At 37.2% G+C, this 13527-nt stretch overlaps 1 protein-coding gene across 1 annotated transcript in view; it reads right to left on the minus strand.

The window, feature by feature from the left end:
• DROSHA (drosha ribonuclease III) overlaps positions 1-13527 on the minus strand; it is a 151023-nt gene that overhangs the window by 91407 nt on the left and 46089 nt on the right. The window contains exons 12-14 of the mRNA XM_006148497.3: positions 11534-11605; positions 9923-10004; positions 8502-8576 (exon numbers count right to left, since the gene is read on the minus strand). Of these exons, the coding sequence (XP_006148559.1) occupies positions 8502-8576; positions 9923-10004; positions 11534-11605 (229 nt within the window). The remainder of the gene's footprint in view (positions 1-8501; positions 8577-9922; positions 10005-11533; positions 11606-13527) is intronic.

A 13527-nucleotide genomic window follows, 5' to 3' on the forward strand; every position in this document is an offset into this window, starting at 1 on the left:
GAAATTAGGGAGAAAAATGGAGAAGTAAGACTTTGTGGGACATAGAAATGGTTTATTACCTGTTGACGATAACATGTATAGTATTCTCAACTGGACTGGTCTGAGGTGTATTTCATGTTGGGTAAATTCTCTACAAGCTAAATGCTGGATAATGATCGAATGTATAAAATAATAATAATAAAATAATTTTTTTTAAAAAAAAAAGCTAATGAGGCCCAGTCGCAACAGTGCAGTGCTCTGCAATGCTGGAGGCCATATCAAAAGTCTGAGTTCAGGTCCCAGGTCAACTTGTCATGCCCATTATCCTGGTTGGCTAAAAGGTTCGATCAAGGGGAGAGAATCTCAGTGTGAGACCCTGGTGGACATACTTTCCTCTCTTTCGAAAATAAGTGTATTTAATTTTTTTTTTTTTAAATAAGAAAACCATGAAATACCTGAAGTACAGGAAGGGCTGCTTATTTTCAACAAGTTCAAGAAACATGTAAACAGTAACAATGACATTGCTTTTTATTTAACAGATAAACAAAACTACTGATATTGGCAGAGATATAGAAAAAATGTACTTTAAAAAATTGCTGGTCAGGGGCCAGCAAACAGCATGGTGGTTAAAGTGCTGGATCCCACATGGCCAACTTTGTGGTTTGAGTTCTGAACCCAGAAGCTTGAAAATCACACTGGGCACATGTGTATGCATGCCCAAAATCCCAAAAGGAGGATGAAGGAGAAGTGATTGCAGTATGGCCATCCTCCTAGTGGAACGGTGAGTTCTCAATTTCTCTTTCTCTCCCTCTCTCCATCTCTCTGGTAAGTACACGCATCCTGTAACAAATAAAAAATAAACAGAAGGGACCAGCACTTGGCATAATGGCTATGTCACTGGACTCCCAGGTAGTCGACTGTGGTTCAAGTCCCAGACCCAGTGGCTTAAACTCACGTTGGGCACATGTGCGTGCATGCCCAAGATCCCAAGAGGAGAATGGAGGAGAAGGGACTGCTGCATGATCATCCCCCCTGGGGAGTGATTTCTCGCTTTCTGTCTCTCTCTTCCTGGCGAGCACACACACCCTATAGCAAAAACCTCTCTCTAAAATAAAAAAAAAATTAAAAAATTAAAAAAAAAAAACGAAACAGAAAAAAAGTAACTATGGGTCAGAACTAAAAATTAGTATGTCACTCCAGAGAGAATATGGCCAGTATCTTCCCAAATTTAAAACATGCATAATATCTTAATAATTTCACCTCTATAACTCTACCTTATGGAAACATTTAACATTTACACAAATGCAAAAGGAGAGGTGCACAAGACTATTTCTGAAGTACTATAAAATGTGGAAAACTTAAAAAGCTATAAAATATCCATCACTAGAGGAATTGTCAAAAAAATTATCGTCGGGATCAGCAGAAGGCATAAGAGTTACGTCGCTGGACACTCACGTAGTCAACTGCAGTTCGAGTCCTGGACCAGCAACTTAAAACTCACACTGGGCGTGTATGCGTACATGCCCAAAATTCCAAGAGGAGAATGAAAAAGGGGTTGTGGCATGGTCACCTCCCGAGGGGAGGGTTCTCACTTTTTGTCTCTCTGGCTCTCTCTGTTTCTCTGGTGAGCGCATGCACCCTATACCAAAAAATCTCTCTAAAAAAAAAAAAAAATTATCGCCCACCCAAGGTGTGGAATGCAATGTAGATATTAAAGAACAAGACAAAGTATATACACAGAAAATACCTGAATCATTTGTGTAAAAAAAGGAAAAGGGGAAGTCTGTAACAAGTTAATGTTATCCCACTTAAAGATAACAGCGTAATTGGCCTTTCAATTCTGTAAAGAAAGAATGGCCTTTCCTCCATCCTTCCCTCCTGCTCTCCCTTCCTTCCTTCTTTGCTATAGGACATGTGTGCTTGCCCAGAGAGAAATGAGAGAGTCTACCATGTGGCACGGTGATTAAATATGGGACTCCCATGTGGCTGTTTAATCGCAGTTCAAGTCCTGAACCCAGTGGCTTAAAAATTACATTAGGCATGTGTGTGTCCAAAATCCCAACAGGAGAATGAAGAAGTGTTGTGGTCATCCCCCATGGGGGGTAGATATCTCACTCTCTTTCTCACTTTCTCTCTCTTTCTCCAGTGAGCACAAGTACCCATTGCAAAAACCTATTAAAAAAAAAAAAAAGGAAAGAGAGAGAGAAAGAAAGTGAGAAATTCACCCCCCCTCCAGGTGAAATGACCACACCGCAAACACTTCTTAATTCTCCTCTTAGGATTTTGGGTACATGACATACCTGTTGACCTGTTTTTAAAACCACCAGGTCTAGGGACTCAAACCATGGAGTCAGTTATATGTGATCCAGCCACCCTAACCTCTACACCATCTGCTGGCCCAGCAATGGTCTTTTCAACAAATGCTTCTGGGTCAACTGGATATTCATATAGGAAATAATAAGTTTTAATCCATATCTCATACTAACAGTAAAAATAAAGGCAGATTATAGATCTAAAAGTGAAGAAAATAGAGGTGACTATCTTGATGATCTTAAAGTAGGCAAAAATTTCACAAAACACAAAAAGTTCTAATCATAAAGCGAAAATATATTAACTGGACTATATTAAAATTAATATTTTTCATCAAAAATCACCATTAAATTAATCAAAAGTCAATCAACATAAAAGGCTTTGGCAATATATAGCCAACAAAAGACTTACACAGAATATATATATTTTTAAAATCTACAGATCATTGACAAAAAGGTAGACATTACTCAGCAGAAAAATGGACAAAAGACTTAAACAGGTACCTCAAAAAAGACAATATCCAAAAACTCAATAAATGCATGAAATAGTGCTCCATTTCATTAGTCCTTAGGAACTGCAAATTGAAACCATAATATGACACTTCTGAAGTCATCAGATTGGTTAAATTAAAAAAGAAAAGAGCGCCAAGTAGAGATAAGAATGTGAAAACTTGAACTCATATATTGCTGGTATGAAAGTAAAACAGTACAATCACTTTGGGAAATTGTTCGAAAGTATAAATAAAGCGTCTTATAAACACACCCAGAACTTCTACTCACAGGTACATAAGCGACAGAAAAGCACACACAACACACACACACAAACATATTCACAATCATACTCACCACCGACAGACATGTACAGGTCTTTATTTGGTGAACATGTGTGTGTGCGTGTGTGTGTGTGTGTGTATGTGTGTGCATGCATGCACTATTCATATAAACTATTCAAATATAAGTATATATACATATATATATATTGAAAATATCCAAATGTCCATGAATCATCTTGGACTTATTTTTTTAAAGAATTATTTTATTGAATTTTATTCATCATTATTATTTTTTTAATTGACCAGAGAGACAGAGAAGGAAAACAAGAAAGCCTCCAGGTCCAGAACTCAAACTATGGTCAGACATGCGGGAGTCCAGTGCCGTAGCCACTATGCCATCTGCTGTCCCCCCATGGACTTATTTTTTTTAGAGAGATTTTTTTTTTTTGCTATAGGGTGCATGCACTTGCCAGAGAGACAGAAAGCGAGAAATCACCCCCCATGGGGAGGGCCAGGCTGCAATCCCTACTTCTCCATGTGCCCAACGTGAGTTTTATGCCACCAGGTCCAGGACTCTAACCGCAGTCGACCACATGGAAGTCCAGTGATATAACCATTACAGCATCAGCTGGCCCTCATAATGGACTTATTTTAATTTAGTCATGCTATATAAAAGTATATAGTAGTGAGAATGAGCTTCCTACAGTTAACTGTAACAACAGATGTTTCCAAACATATTAAACAAAAGACAGAAACAACAGAAAATATAAAATTCTGGTTTTCATAGTTCAAAAACAGGTCAAACTGACATATGATATTTCAAGACAGAATAGCAGTTACCCACTATTTCCAGGGTAGACTGGAAAGGGGCTTGGAGGGAGTTCTTAGACGCCAATAATCTCAAAACGGGTGCTTAGGACGTGGTAATATGCACTTCATGAAAATTCATTTGAGTCCTATATTCATGATATTTCACATTTCGGTATTTATGTCATAGTTCAATCAAAAGTTTATTTTTATAAAAATGACAGAATAACAAAGAATGTTTGAAGAGAACATTCATTAGTAATCAAATACGTGAATATTTAAATAAGGCACTATTATGACTGATACTTACTGAGTCCTCATTATGTGCCAGGTGATACAAGACAGTCGGTGTTTACAGCCTGGCCTCATGGAACTCACCATTAAAATTTTTAAGGAAAAAAGGGGAGAAGGGTGGAAGGAAGAAGAGCAGCAGGCCTCCAATGTTAAAAGTATAATAATGGATTTTTCATGGCAGCATAAACTCATGTGATTCTTTTGACAAGAAATTTGCTCTATATATCATGATCTTTAAAAATACCCATCTGCTCAATGAATTATTAAGACAGGATGCAAATCAAATAGTGTGATGATTATCATGTTAAAAACACCTAATACACAGAAAATAATGAGTATATCAAATTGTGTTTTTAATTCATCATTTTCTGAAAGATCTTCAATGAGTCCTACTGTGAAAAACCAATCAACCATAATTTGCCATCCAGTATCCAAACACATGTTATATATGAGGTATTTTTCTACAATATGTCTTCAGGGTTTTTAAAATATGTATATTTTCAATGGGAAGTCTAATGAAATAGTAAATTCTATTTAAAAATAAAATGATAGACCTTTTTCTTTATGACAACCTAAATGTTATCCCTATGTACATTTTGTAAGAGTTGAAATCCCACAAAGTAAAGATCCAACATAGATTTTTCTTTAAGAAGATGTTTAAACTGTCCACTTTCTCAGAAGAGATTTGTTTGGTCATAAAATGCCTAAGGGCACAGAGATACAGAAAGGAAAGGCTTTTCAACAAACTCACTCTAACACCATTTTCGAATAAATTTATAGTTAAAGTTCCATTATGAAATCAAAGGTGCGTTCACTTGAAAAAAGAAAAGGGCATCTCAATCAAATAAAAGCAGATGTAACAAGGAGAAAATCTGTTGAAAGCATTTTCTAAGCAAAGTAAACATTAACAATAAAACTAAAAATATGAGTAACACTACTCTAAGATAAAAATAAGCCATTATGACTGTCTGAAATAAAGAAAGAGCATCAGGGACAAAATATTTAGGGAAAAAAAATCTAAGTTAGACTGAATAAACAAGAAACAAACAACACAAAGGTGGAACCAAACAGATGGAAGTAAAGGTGGGGGAGCCAGGAGGAAGATTGTCAAGAGCCCAAGAACCCCATTAGGGAGGAGGCTAACACCGAGGTGTCGTCTGGATTTGGTCTTTGGGAGGCTGGTTCAGGCACTGGCAGCAGCAATGGGCTGGGCAGGGGTCAGAGAGAGAGCTGGTAGTGAGGTAAAGAATGGCTGCAAATGGACCAAGAACATTTGAGGAAGCCAGAGTGCATTGGATTCAAAGGAGGGTTCTCAGGCATAGGGGGAAAAGCCCCCTTCACCCAGAAGGACACAAGGAGGATGGCATGAACCTAGGACCAGATTTCTGAAAATGCTGACAATGTGGAATTGGGCAGAAAGGTTACTTAAAGAAAAATTCTCCAACCTAGACTGTAGACCACCAATTTTTAGCAGCAGCTATGTTATTTCTCCTGTATTACTGGGTGGCCCACACGTAGCAGAAGAAAAGGCAAGTGCCTGGATTAATGACTCTTACATGGAAGATGGTGGAAACACGAGGGTCTGGCAGATATGACAGACAGATCAAAGAGCACAGACTTAGTGCAAAAAGCAAAGAACAGCACCTGCACACAAGGAGAAGAAAGAAGATTCAAGTAGAAGTGAAGGGAATAAACACGACAGGCTGGAAGGAGACAGAAGTCATCAGAAAGGAAGAGATTTCAGTTAAATTCTAGAGATAAATTCGTTTAGGGTGTGGGCATGGTCCAAGGCATTATCGTGGAATTAGGTGACGAAGCTATGACAATCACTACGGCAAAAAAGTCAAAAAACTGTACAGTTCAGGATAGAATAGTAAGTGAAGTGCAATAAACTAATAACAGAACTTTCCTAGAGTGGAAACAGCAGGCCAGGCTGCAAAGTGCTTTATAAAGCAAGTAACTGGAAAACATTAAGAAAAAAGGAGTGGGGGCCAGCTGGTGGTGTTGCGGTTAAGGAGGCTGAATCTCACACGGCCAGCTGAGTGGTCTGAATCCTAGAACCAGCAGCTTGAAAAACATGCCAGGTGCATGTACGTGCATGACAAACTCCAAAAAGGAGAATGGACTGCAGTATGGGCATCCCCCCTGGGGGGTGCTTTCACACTCTCCTTGTCTCCCTCTCTGGCAAGCACAAGTAATACCCTATAACAAAACACAAAAAGCACACACAAAAAAGGAAAGAATGACTGGAAATACGGTAACAGAAGCCTCAAAGGAAAAAGTTTTGTAAGCAAAAAGGGCACACAAAGATTCCCTTTAAAATCCAACCTTTTATAAAAAAAACAATTCTAAATATATCATGTTGTATCTTATAGCTAGACCCTTGAAAAATAATCAGAAAAGTTATAATAATAGCTTTTTAAAAAACCTAAGTCATAGGTCCAGCCATGGTGGTGAAGACAGTAGGCAGTGCTATGCAATACTAGAGCCATGTGGGAAAGCCTTGGGTTTAGTTCCCAGAACACACGACACAAGCCTGGTGAGGTGGAGGGGTTATATCAGAGTTTAGCAAGACCCCATCAGGGGTCCCTGCTTCTCTCTTTCATGAAATAAATTAATAAACTTTAAAAAAACCTACATCATATATTTATTTAAATAGTTTAATTTAGTGGGAGAATGGATCATAGTTTATTTTTCACTATAAAATAAATAAAGGCACAGGTGCCGAAAAAATCACTATAATCTTCCCATCTAATACACAGATCAAAGAGCACAGACTTAGTGCAAAAAGCAAAGAACAGCACCTGCACACAAGGAGAAGAAAGAAGATTCAAGTAGAAGTGAAGGGAATAAACACGACAGGCTGGAAGGAGACAGAAGTCATCAGAAAGGAAGAGATTTCAGTTAAATTCTAGAGATAAATTCGTTTAGGGTGTGGGCATGGTCCAAGGCATTATCGTGGAATTAGGTGACGAAGCTATGACAATCACTACGGCAAAAAAGTCAAAAAACTGTACAGTTCAGGATAGAATAGTAAGTGAAGTGCAATAAACTAATAACAGAACTTTCCTAGAGTGGAAACAGCAGGCCAGGCTGCAAAGTGCTTTATAAAGCAAGTAACTGGAAAACATTAAGAAAAAAGGAGTGGGGGCCAGCTGGTGGTGTTGCGGTTAAGGAGGCTGAATCTCACACGGCCAGCTGAGTGGTCTGAATCCTAGAACCAGCAGCTTGAAAAACATGCCAGGTGCATGTACGTGCATGACAAACTCCAAAAAGGAGAATGGACTGCAGTATGGGCATCCCCCCTGGGGGGTGCTTTCACACTCTCCTTGTCTCCCTCTCTGGCAAGCACAAGTAATACCCTATAACAAAACACAAAAAGCACACACAAAAAAGGAAAGAATGACTGGAAATACGGTAACAGAAGCCTCAAAGGAAAAAGTTTTGTAAGCAAAAAGGGCACACAAAGATTCCCTTTAAAATCCAACCTTTTATAAAAAAAACAATTCTAAATATATCATGTTGTATCTTATAGCTAGACCCTTGAAAAATAATCAGAAAAGTTATAATAATAGCTTTTTAAAAAACCTAAGTCATAGGTCCAGCCATGGTGGTGAAGACAGTAGGCAGTGCTATGCAATACTAGAGCCATGTGGGAAAGCCTTGGGTTTAGTTCCCAGAACACACGACACAAGCCTGGTGAGGTGGAGGGGTTATATCAGAGTTTAGCAAGACCCCATCAGGGGTCCCTGCTTCTCTCTTTCATGAAATAAATTAATAAACTTTAAAAAAACCTACATCATATATTTATTTAAATAGTTTAATTTAGTGGGAGAATGGATCATAGTTTATTTTTCACTATAAAATAAATAAAGGCACAGGTGCCGAAAAAATCACTATAATCTTCCCATCTAATACAACTCTTACTACAGTAATTTTTAGAATTATAAATGATATTAGTATTATAAATAAATTTATAAATGATATTTAGAATTATAAATAAAATTCTATTTTATTTCTAATTTATTTTAAAATTGGGCCGTATGTATATTTTAAGCATATGCATCTTTCTATGTTCATTAACTTGCATGAATTTTATCAAGTAGATTTTCAAAATTTATAAATCAATTCTTCCATTGCTCATCTAACTTGGAGGGTGGAAATTATGCAGGGGTATAAATCAGCATTATATCACTTTACATTTTTATGCCCAAGTAGAGAAGTAGATAATTAGCATTATATGAGTTAGAAACATTGTCCCTAAAGATTGAAAGGAGAATGGCAGGGTTATTTTTAGAGACATGATCTCACTGGGTCACTGACAAGCCAAAAGATTTACCTGGAAGAAATCTTACAAAACGTGGCATGAAATGAAATCTTGGGCAGCAAGGAGGACTGTCTTCAAACAAAGGACCTAAAACAAACAAGTAAGAAGGAAAGGAAAAAAAAAAAAAAAATCAAACAATCTTAGAAAGCAAACACTGCAACTTAATTCCTAAGATTTATGATAACCACAAAAAACACCACCAGCAGTAGGGACATAAAAAATACCATTCCCCCCACTATTCTTCAATAGCTAAATCAATCATTGGTAACTGCCACAAACATCCAATGAAGATTGCAACGAGAACACAGGAAGTCAAGAGGAGAATGAAAGCCCCAAGGAGCAAATACATACAATATTTTTTTTTTAATTTAAAAATGTCAAGATTTTTGTTATAATTAAACTACTGCATATGGTATGCTTGTGTATTAATTCCTTCCCATGTTAATCAATACACTGTAAAATAAGTAAAAATATTACGGGTTTGAAAAACCATTCATCAATATACATGGTTTGAAAAGCTATTCATTCAATGTATTCATTCAAAACCTTGGTTTGAAAAGCAATTTAAATATTTATTTTTAAATCAATACATTGCTTTAAAAATAAACAAACAGGGCAAACCCTAATGGTTAAAGGAATTAGATCCCACAAAGTCAACCCCATAGTTTGAATCTTGGCCCCAGAAGCTTGAAAAACACACCAGACATCTGTGTGTACATGCATATGTATGTGTGCCCAAAATCTTGACAGGATGGAGAAATAGAGGAGAAGGAATTTCTGTGTGTGTGTGTGTGTGTGTGTGTGTGTGTGTGTGTGTGTGTGTAGAGGGGGGGTGCTTTCTCCCTTCCCCTCTCTCTTTCTCTGTCTCTCTCTGGCAAGCCAACATGCCCTCCAATAATTAAAAAAAAAAAACAAGAAAAAAAAAAAAAACAAGTAAACGTTTGCTAGAATACAGATATTTACAGATATTTCCAAAAGAGTAACCTATTACCCAAGAACCTAGAATCAAGTCTTTGAATCTATCTAGCTCACCCTGAATACACGTGTGTATGTGTGTTTTAAAGACTAACCAAACTGTCATCTTAGAAGAAATAAACTGTCATCTTAGAAGAAATTTATTACAGTAAGCTTCACTAGATTTAACTAATGAAATATTAACTAATGAAATTTCCCTACTGTGCATAAATCAAGGTAGTTACTCATAAAAACTGGTCCTATTCCATGAGCTAATATCAAGCACAATATAAAGTAAAATATACAAGAACTTATGCATGTCAAGTGATAACAAGTATTCCTACAAATAACACACTTTTGCCTGGGCATTTCAAAAATATGAGGAATTTCAACTACATCTCCCCACTTTCATAAGTTTTCACATATATCCCAACACTCTTCTACCAGTGTTACTCAGTTCCTTAAATTCTATTATTTACCTTTAAGATTCCAGTCGTATAATTCCAAAATATCTCTGAATAGGAACAATGAAAAGAGTTCAAGCCCTTTTACACAAAAATTCTGAAAAATAAACCAAATGAAATTACTGTAGATCTACAAATATATACCAACTGAAGGCTCAACCTGTTCTAATCAAATATCTCAATAGAGTCTGTTGAACTTATCCACACACTTTCCTAAAACATTTGGCCACTGTTCTACAATAGCTCACTGGTTTGAGAGAGAAAGGAAGTAGACAATGCTATTAAGATTCCTATAAAGATGTCAATTCGGCCCTTCCTCAGTGTACAAATAAAATGATGTGAAATTTAAAAGTAAACATTTATGTCATGTTTTCCAAACCCAATTATAAAACATATCAAACTCATCTTTGTTAACCCAGATTAAAAACACATGCCCACATCTGTGGGCTCTGATAGGCTTGGACCAACCCCATCTAACATACCTAGAATCACTATTACAGAGTTACCAAAAAACACAGGGTCTTTGTACCATTAAGTTCAAATTCTTAATGACAGCAAATTAAGCACTAAGAAAAACTACAAAAGTTTGTACCAAGATTTCTCCTGGAAAAAAGTTAAACAGATGATATATTTACAAGTGAGACTTGTCTCATAATTCTTCCTCCTACTTGTTTTGCTCAAGGTTCATAAATCACCCTGTGTGAGATTGTGCCAGAAGTCATAAACTTTTACAATAGCAAATAATGGCTTATGACCTTAAAATCACAGGATGCAAAAAAATCCTTTTAAGCAGGAGAATGAAGGGGCGGCCTTTTCTCTTTAATTCTTTCTGAAAGGCAGGTAGGATGAACAGACTAGCACAGAATGAAATAGGTGTCAACTAAGCATGCACGTCATGCCCATCAATTCCCTCTCCGTGCTCCTGGCCCATGACAGAGCTGCCCTGTTTAACAAGTTCTCAAGAAGAGCCAGGGGCTCTGGAAATCGACCCTGATTCCAACACAATGTTAAGTGCACAAGCTTGTTTGCTGTCTAGTTGTTATTTCTTAGTGTGATTTGTTGACACCACTAAATTCAAGATCAGGTAATGAATCATTCTGAGATTCACATTAATCTTGCTTTGGAATTTTAAATCTCTTGCATATATTTAGATAAATCTGCTGCTGAGCATCCACAATGAAAAACAATTAGGAAAAAATATGTAAATATATGGGAAGAAAAATGAACTGCACATTGATCTTGTCATTGGAGATAATGAATAAGATTATTCCAACAGCTATCAGATTCAGATTCACTATTCCAATTTCCTCTCTGATAATGGTCAGTGACTAAAATCTGTCCCCTATGCAAAACAAGCCAGAAACAGATGTGTAGTTACTATCAGCAGAATAACACAGGCAGAAAGGGGTTCAAAAATAGGTCAATGAGTTAAAAAAAAATTGCCCTGAATTTTCATCTTGATACTAAAGCTACATTTCACTGACCCTGTTGACAGTGAACAGGATACTTTAGGGTTATTTCTAGACAAAAAGTCAAAGCTGACCAAGTTCAAGGCTTTAAAATACAAGTGTGAAATAAACAAAAAAACCAAACTACATCAAACCGTTAAGCAATATTTTCTCTTACCTCAGGCATCATCTCTTCAATGAAATGAATTGTGTAGTCTATGTTGAATCTAATAACTTTACACAATGGAATCTGCAATAAGAAGCAGAGACGTTCAGTTCTCCAACACCTCCCTGCAGGTTCCTACTGCACACCTTTGCTACTGGACCCAAATGGCCATGAACCAATGAGAAGGCTTCAGCTTCCCTTACATGAAGTTTGACCACAACTGCTGGATTTTAATGGCAAGAACCCAGACAGAGTCGATAGGTACCTTGTTACAAGGTAACAGGTAACTGGTGAATTAGAAAGTCTTGCTCTAGACCCCAGCTCTTATGCCCTAGTATACATATTTCATAACCTATTTTAATCTTCAGGGTAAATGGGAAAATGAAGGAAGGCTTATCATGTAATAAATCCACATCTACCTTATTCTACCAATATATCAGATGCTAGCTTAGTGCCTAGGCATGAAAGGTTTTCTGTAAATATATATTTGAATAGGGGACCAGCGGTTAGCGTAATGGCTATGTCGCTGGACTCCCACGTAGTCGACTGCGGTTCGCATCCCGGACACAGTGGCTTAATAAACTCACACCGGGCACATGTGCGTGCATGCCCAAGATCCCAAGAGGAGAATGGAGGAGAAGGGATTGCGGCGTGGCCATCCCCCCGGGGGGGTGATTTCTCGCTTTCTATCTCTCTGTCTCTCTCTGTCTGTCTGGCGAGCACACACGCCCTATAGCAAAAACCTCTCAAAAAATATATAATATTTATATATATATATATTTGAATCAATGAGATTGAGAAGAGAGTGAGGTTTACTCCAATGGCCTGGTTGGCTAGATGAGGAAAAAAAGTGGACCCAGAAGCCTAGAAATGTGTTAAGTGGGTTTTTCTGTCTGTCTAGATGATTTTATATAGATATAATCATTTTTGTAAACCATAACATCAGAAAGAAACAAATTTTAATTCTCCCAGCAAAAAGGATGGTAAAAGAAAACAGATAAAGTCTTATAATGCCATCTACTGGAAATCTTCCTTAGAACTAAAGTTTAGTTTTAAGGTGTTTTTTTCTTTTTCTTTTTTTTTTAAAGGAGAGTGGTTGATTTTAGTGACACTCATAATTAATAAGAAATCCATTTTCAACATTCTTGCAGTACCAAGTTCTAAAGCAGCTAAAGCAACAAGCTGAGTCTACTATCATTTTAAAATTCTGCTTTATTTCTACAATCATGTAAAAATATTTGAGAATTCCCAATTTATACTTGATTCAATATATGTTTAAAATATCTATTTTTAGGGGCAAGCAGGTGATATGGTGGTTTCAATGGTGGACTTGCACATGGCTGACCACAGTTCAACTCCTGGACCCAGTGGTGTAAAAGTCATGCTAGGTACATGTATGCTCATGTCCAAGATCCCAGGAGAATGAAGAGGAGATTGTGGCATGGCCATCCACCTGGATGGTGATTTCTCACTTTCCCTCTCACTATCTCTCCCTGTTTCTCTCTAGAAGTACATGCACCTTACCTTACCGCAAAAACCTTAAAAAAAACTGCTCTTGGTTAACAACTGTGTCAATTTCACACTTACTCTAAAAAATGTTATAGGCCCTACCTGAAAAGGGAAAGATCTAGATGAGGATAAAAGGCATGTAAACAAATTAGCTACAGTACAACGTAACTGAATATAATGCAATGTAACTTCTAAGTACAATTAAAAAAATAAACAAGCAGGACAAGCAGTTGGGGTGATGGTTAAAGCACTGGATTCCCACATAGACGACTGCAATTAAAGTTCCCTTAGGGACGGACAGATGGACCCGGTGACTTGAAACACTTCGGGCACACATGTATGTATGTGTGCCCAAAATCCCAGGAGGAGAATGGAGAAGAGATTGTAACTTGGCCATCTCCCTAGGGGTTGATTTTTCACTTTCCCTCTCACAGTCTCTCTCCCATGTGCCCTATGGCAAAAATGATTTTTGTTTTTTTTTTTTTAAAAAAAGCAAA

This window comes from Tupaia chinensis, unplaced genomic scaffold (assembly GCF_000334495.1).
Source record: "Tupaia chinensis unplaced genomic scaffold, TupChi_1.0 Scaffold000237_1, whole genome shotgun sequence".
NCBI lineage: Eukaryota > Metazoa > Chordata > Mammalia > Scandentia > Tupaiidae > Tupaia > Tupaia belangeri.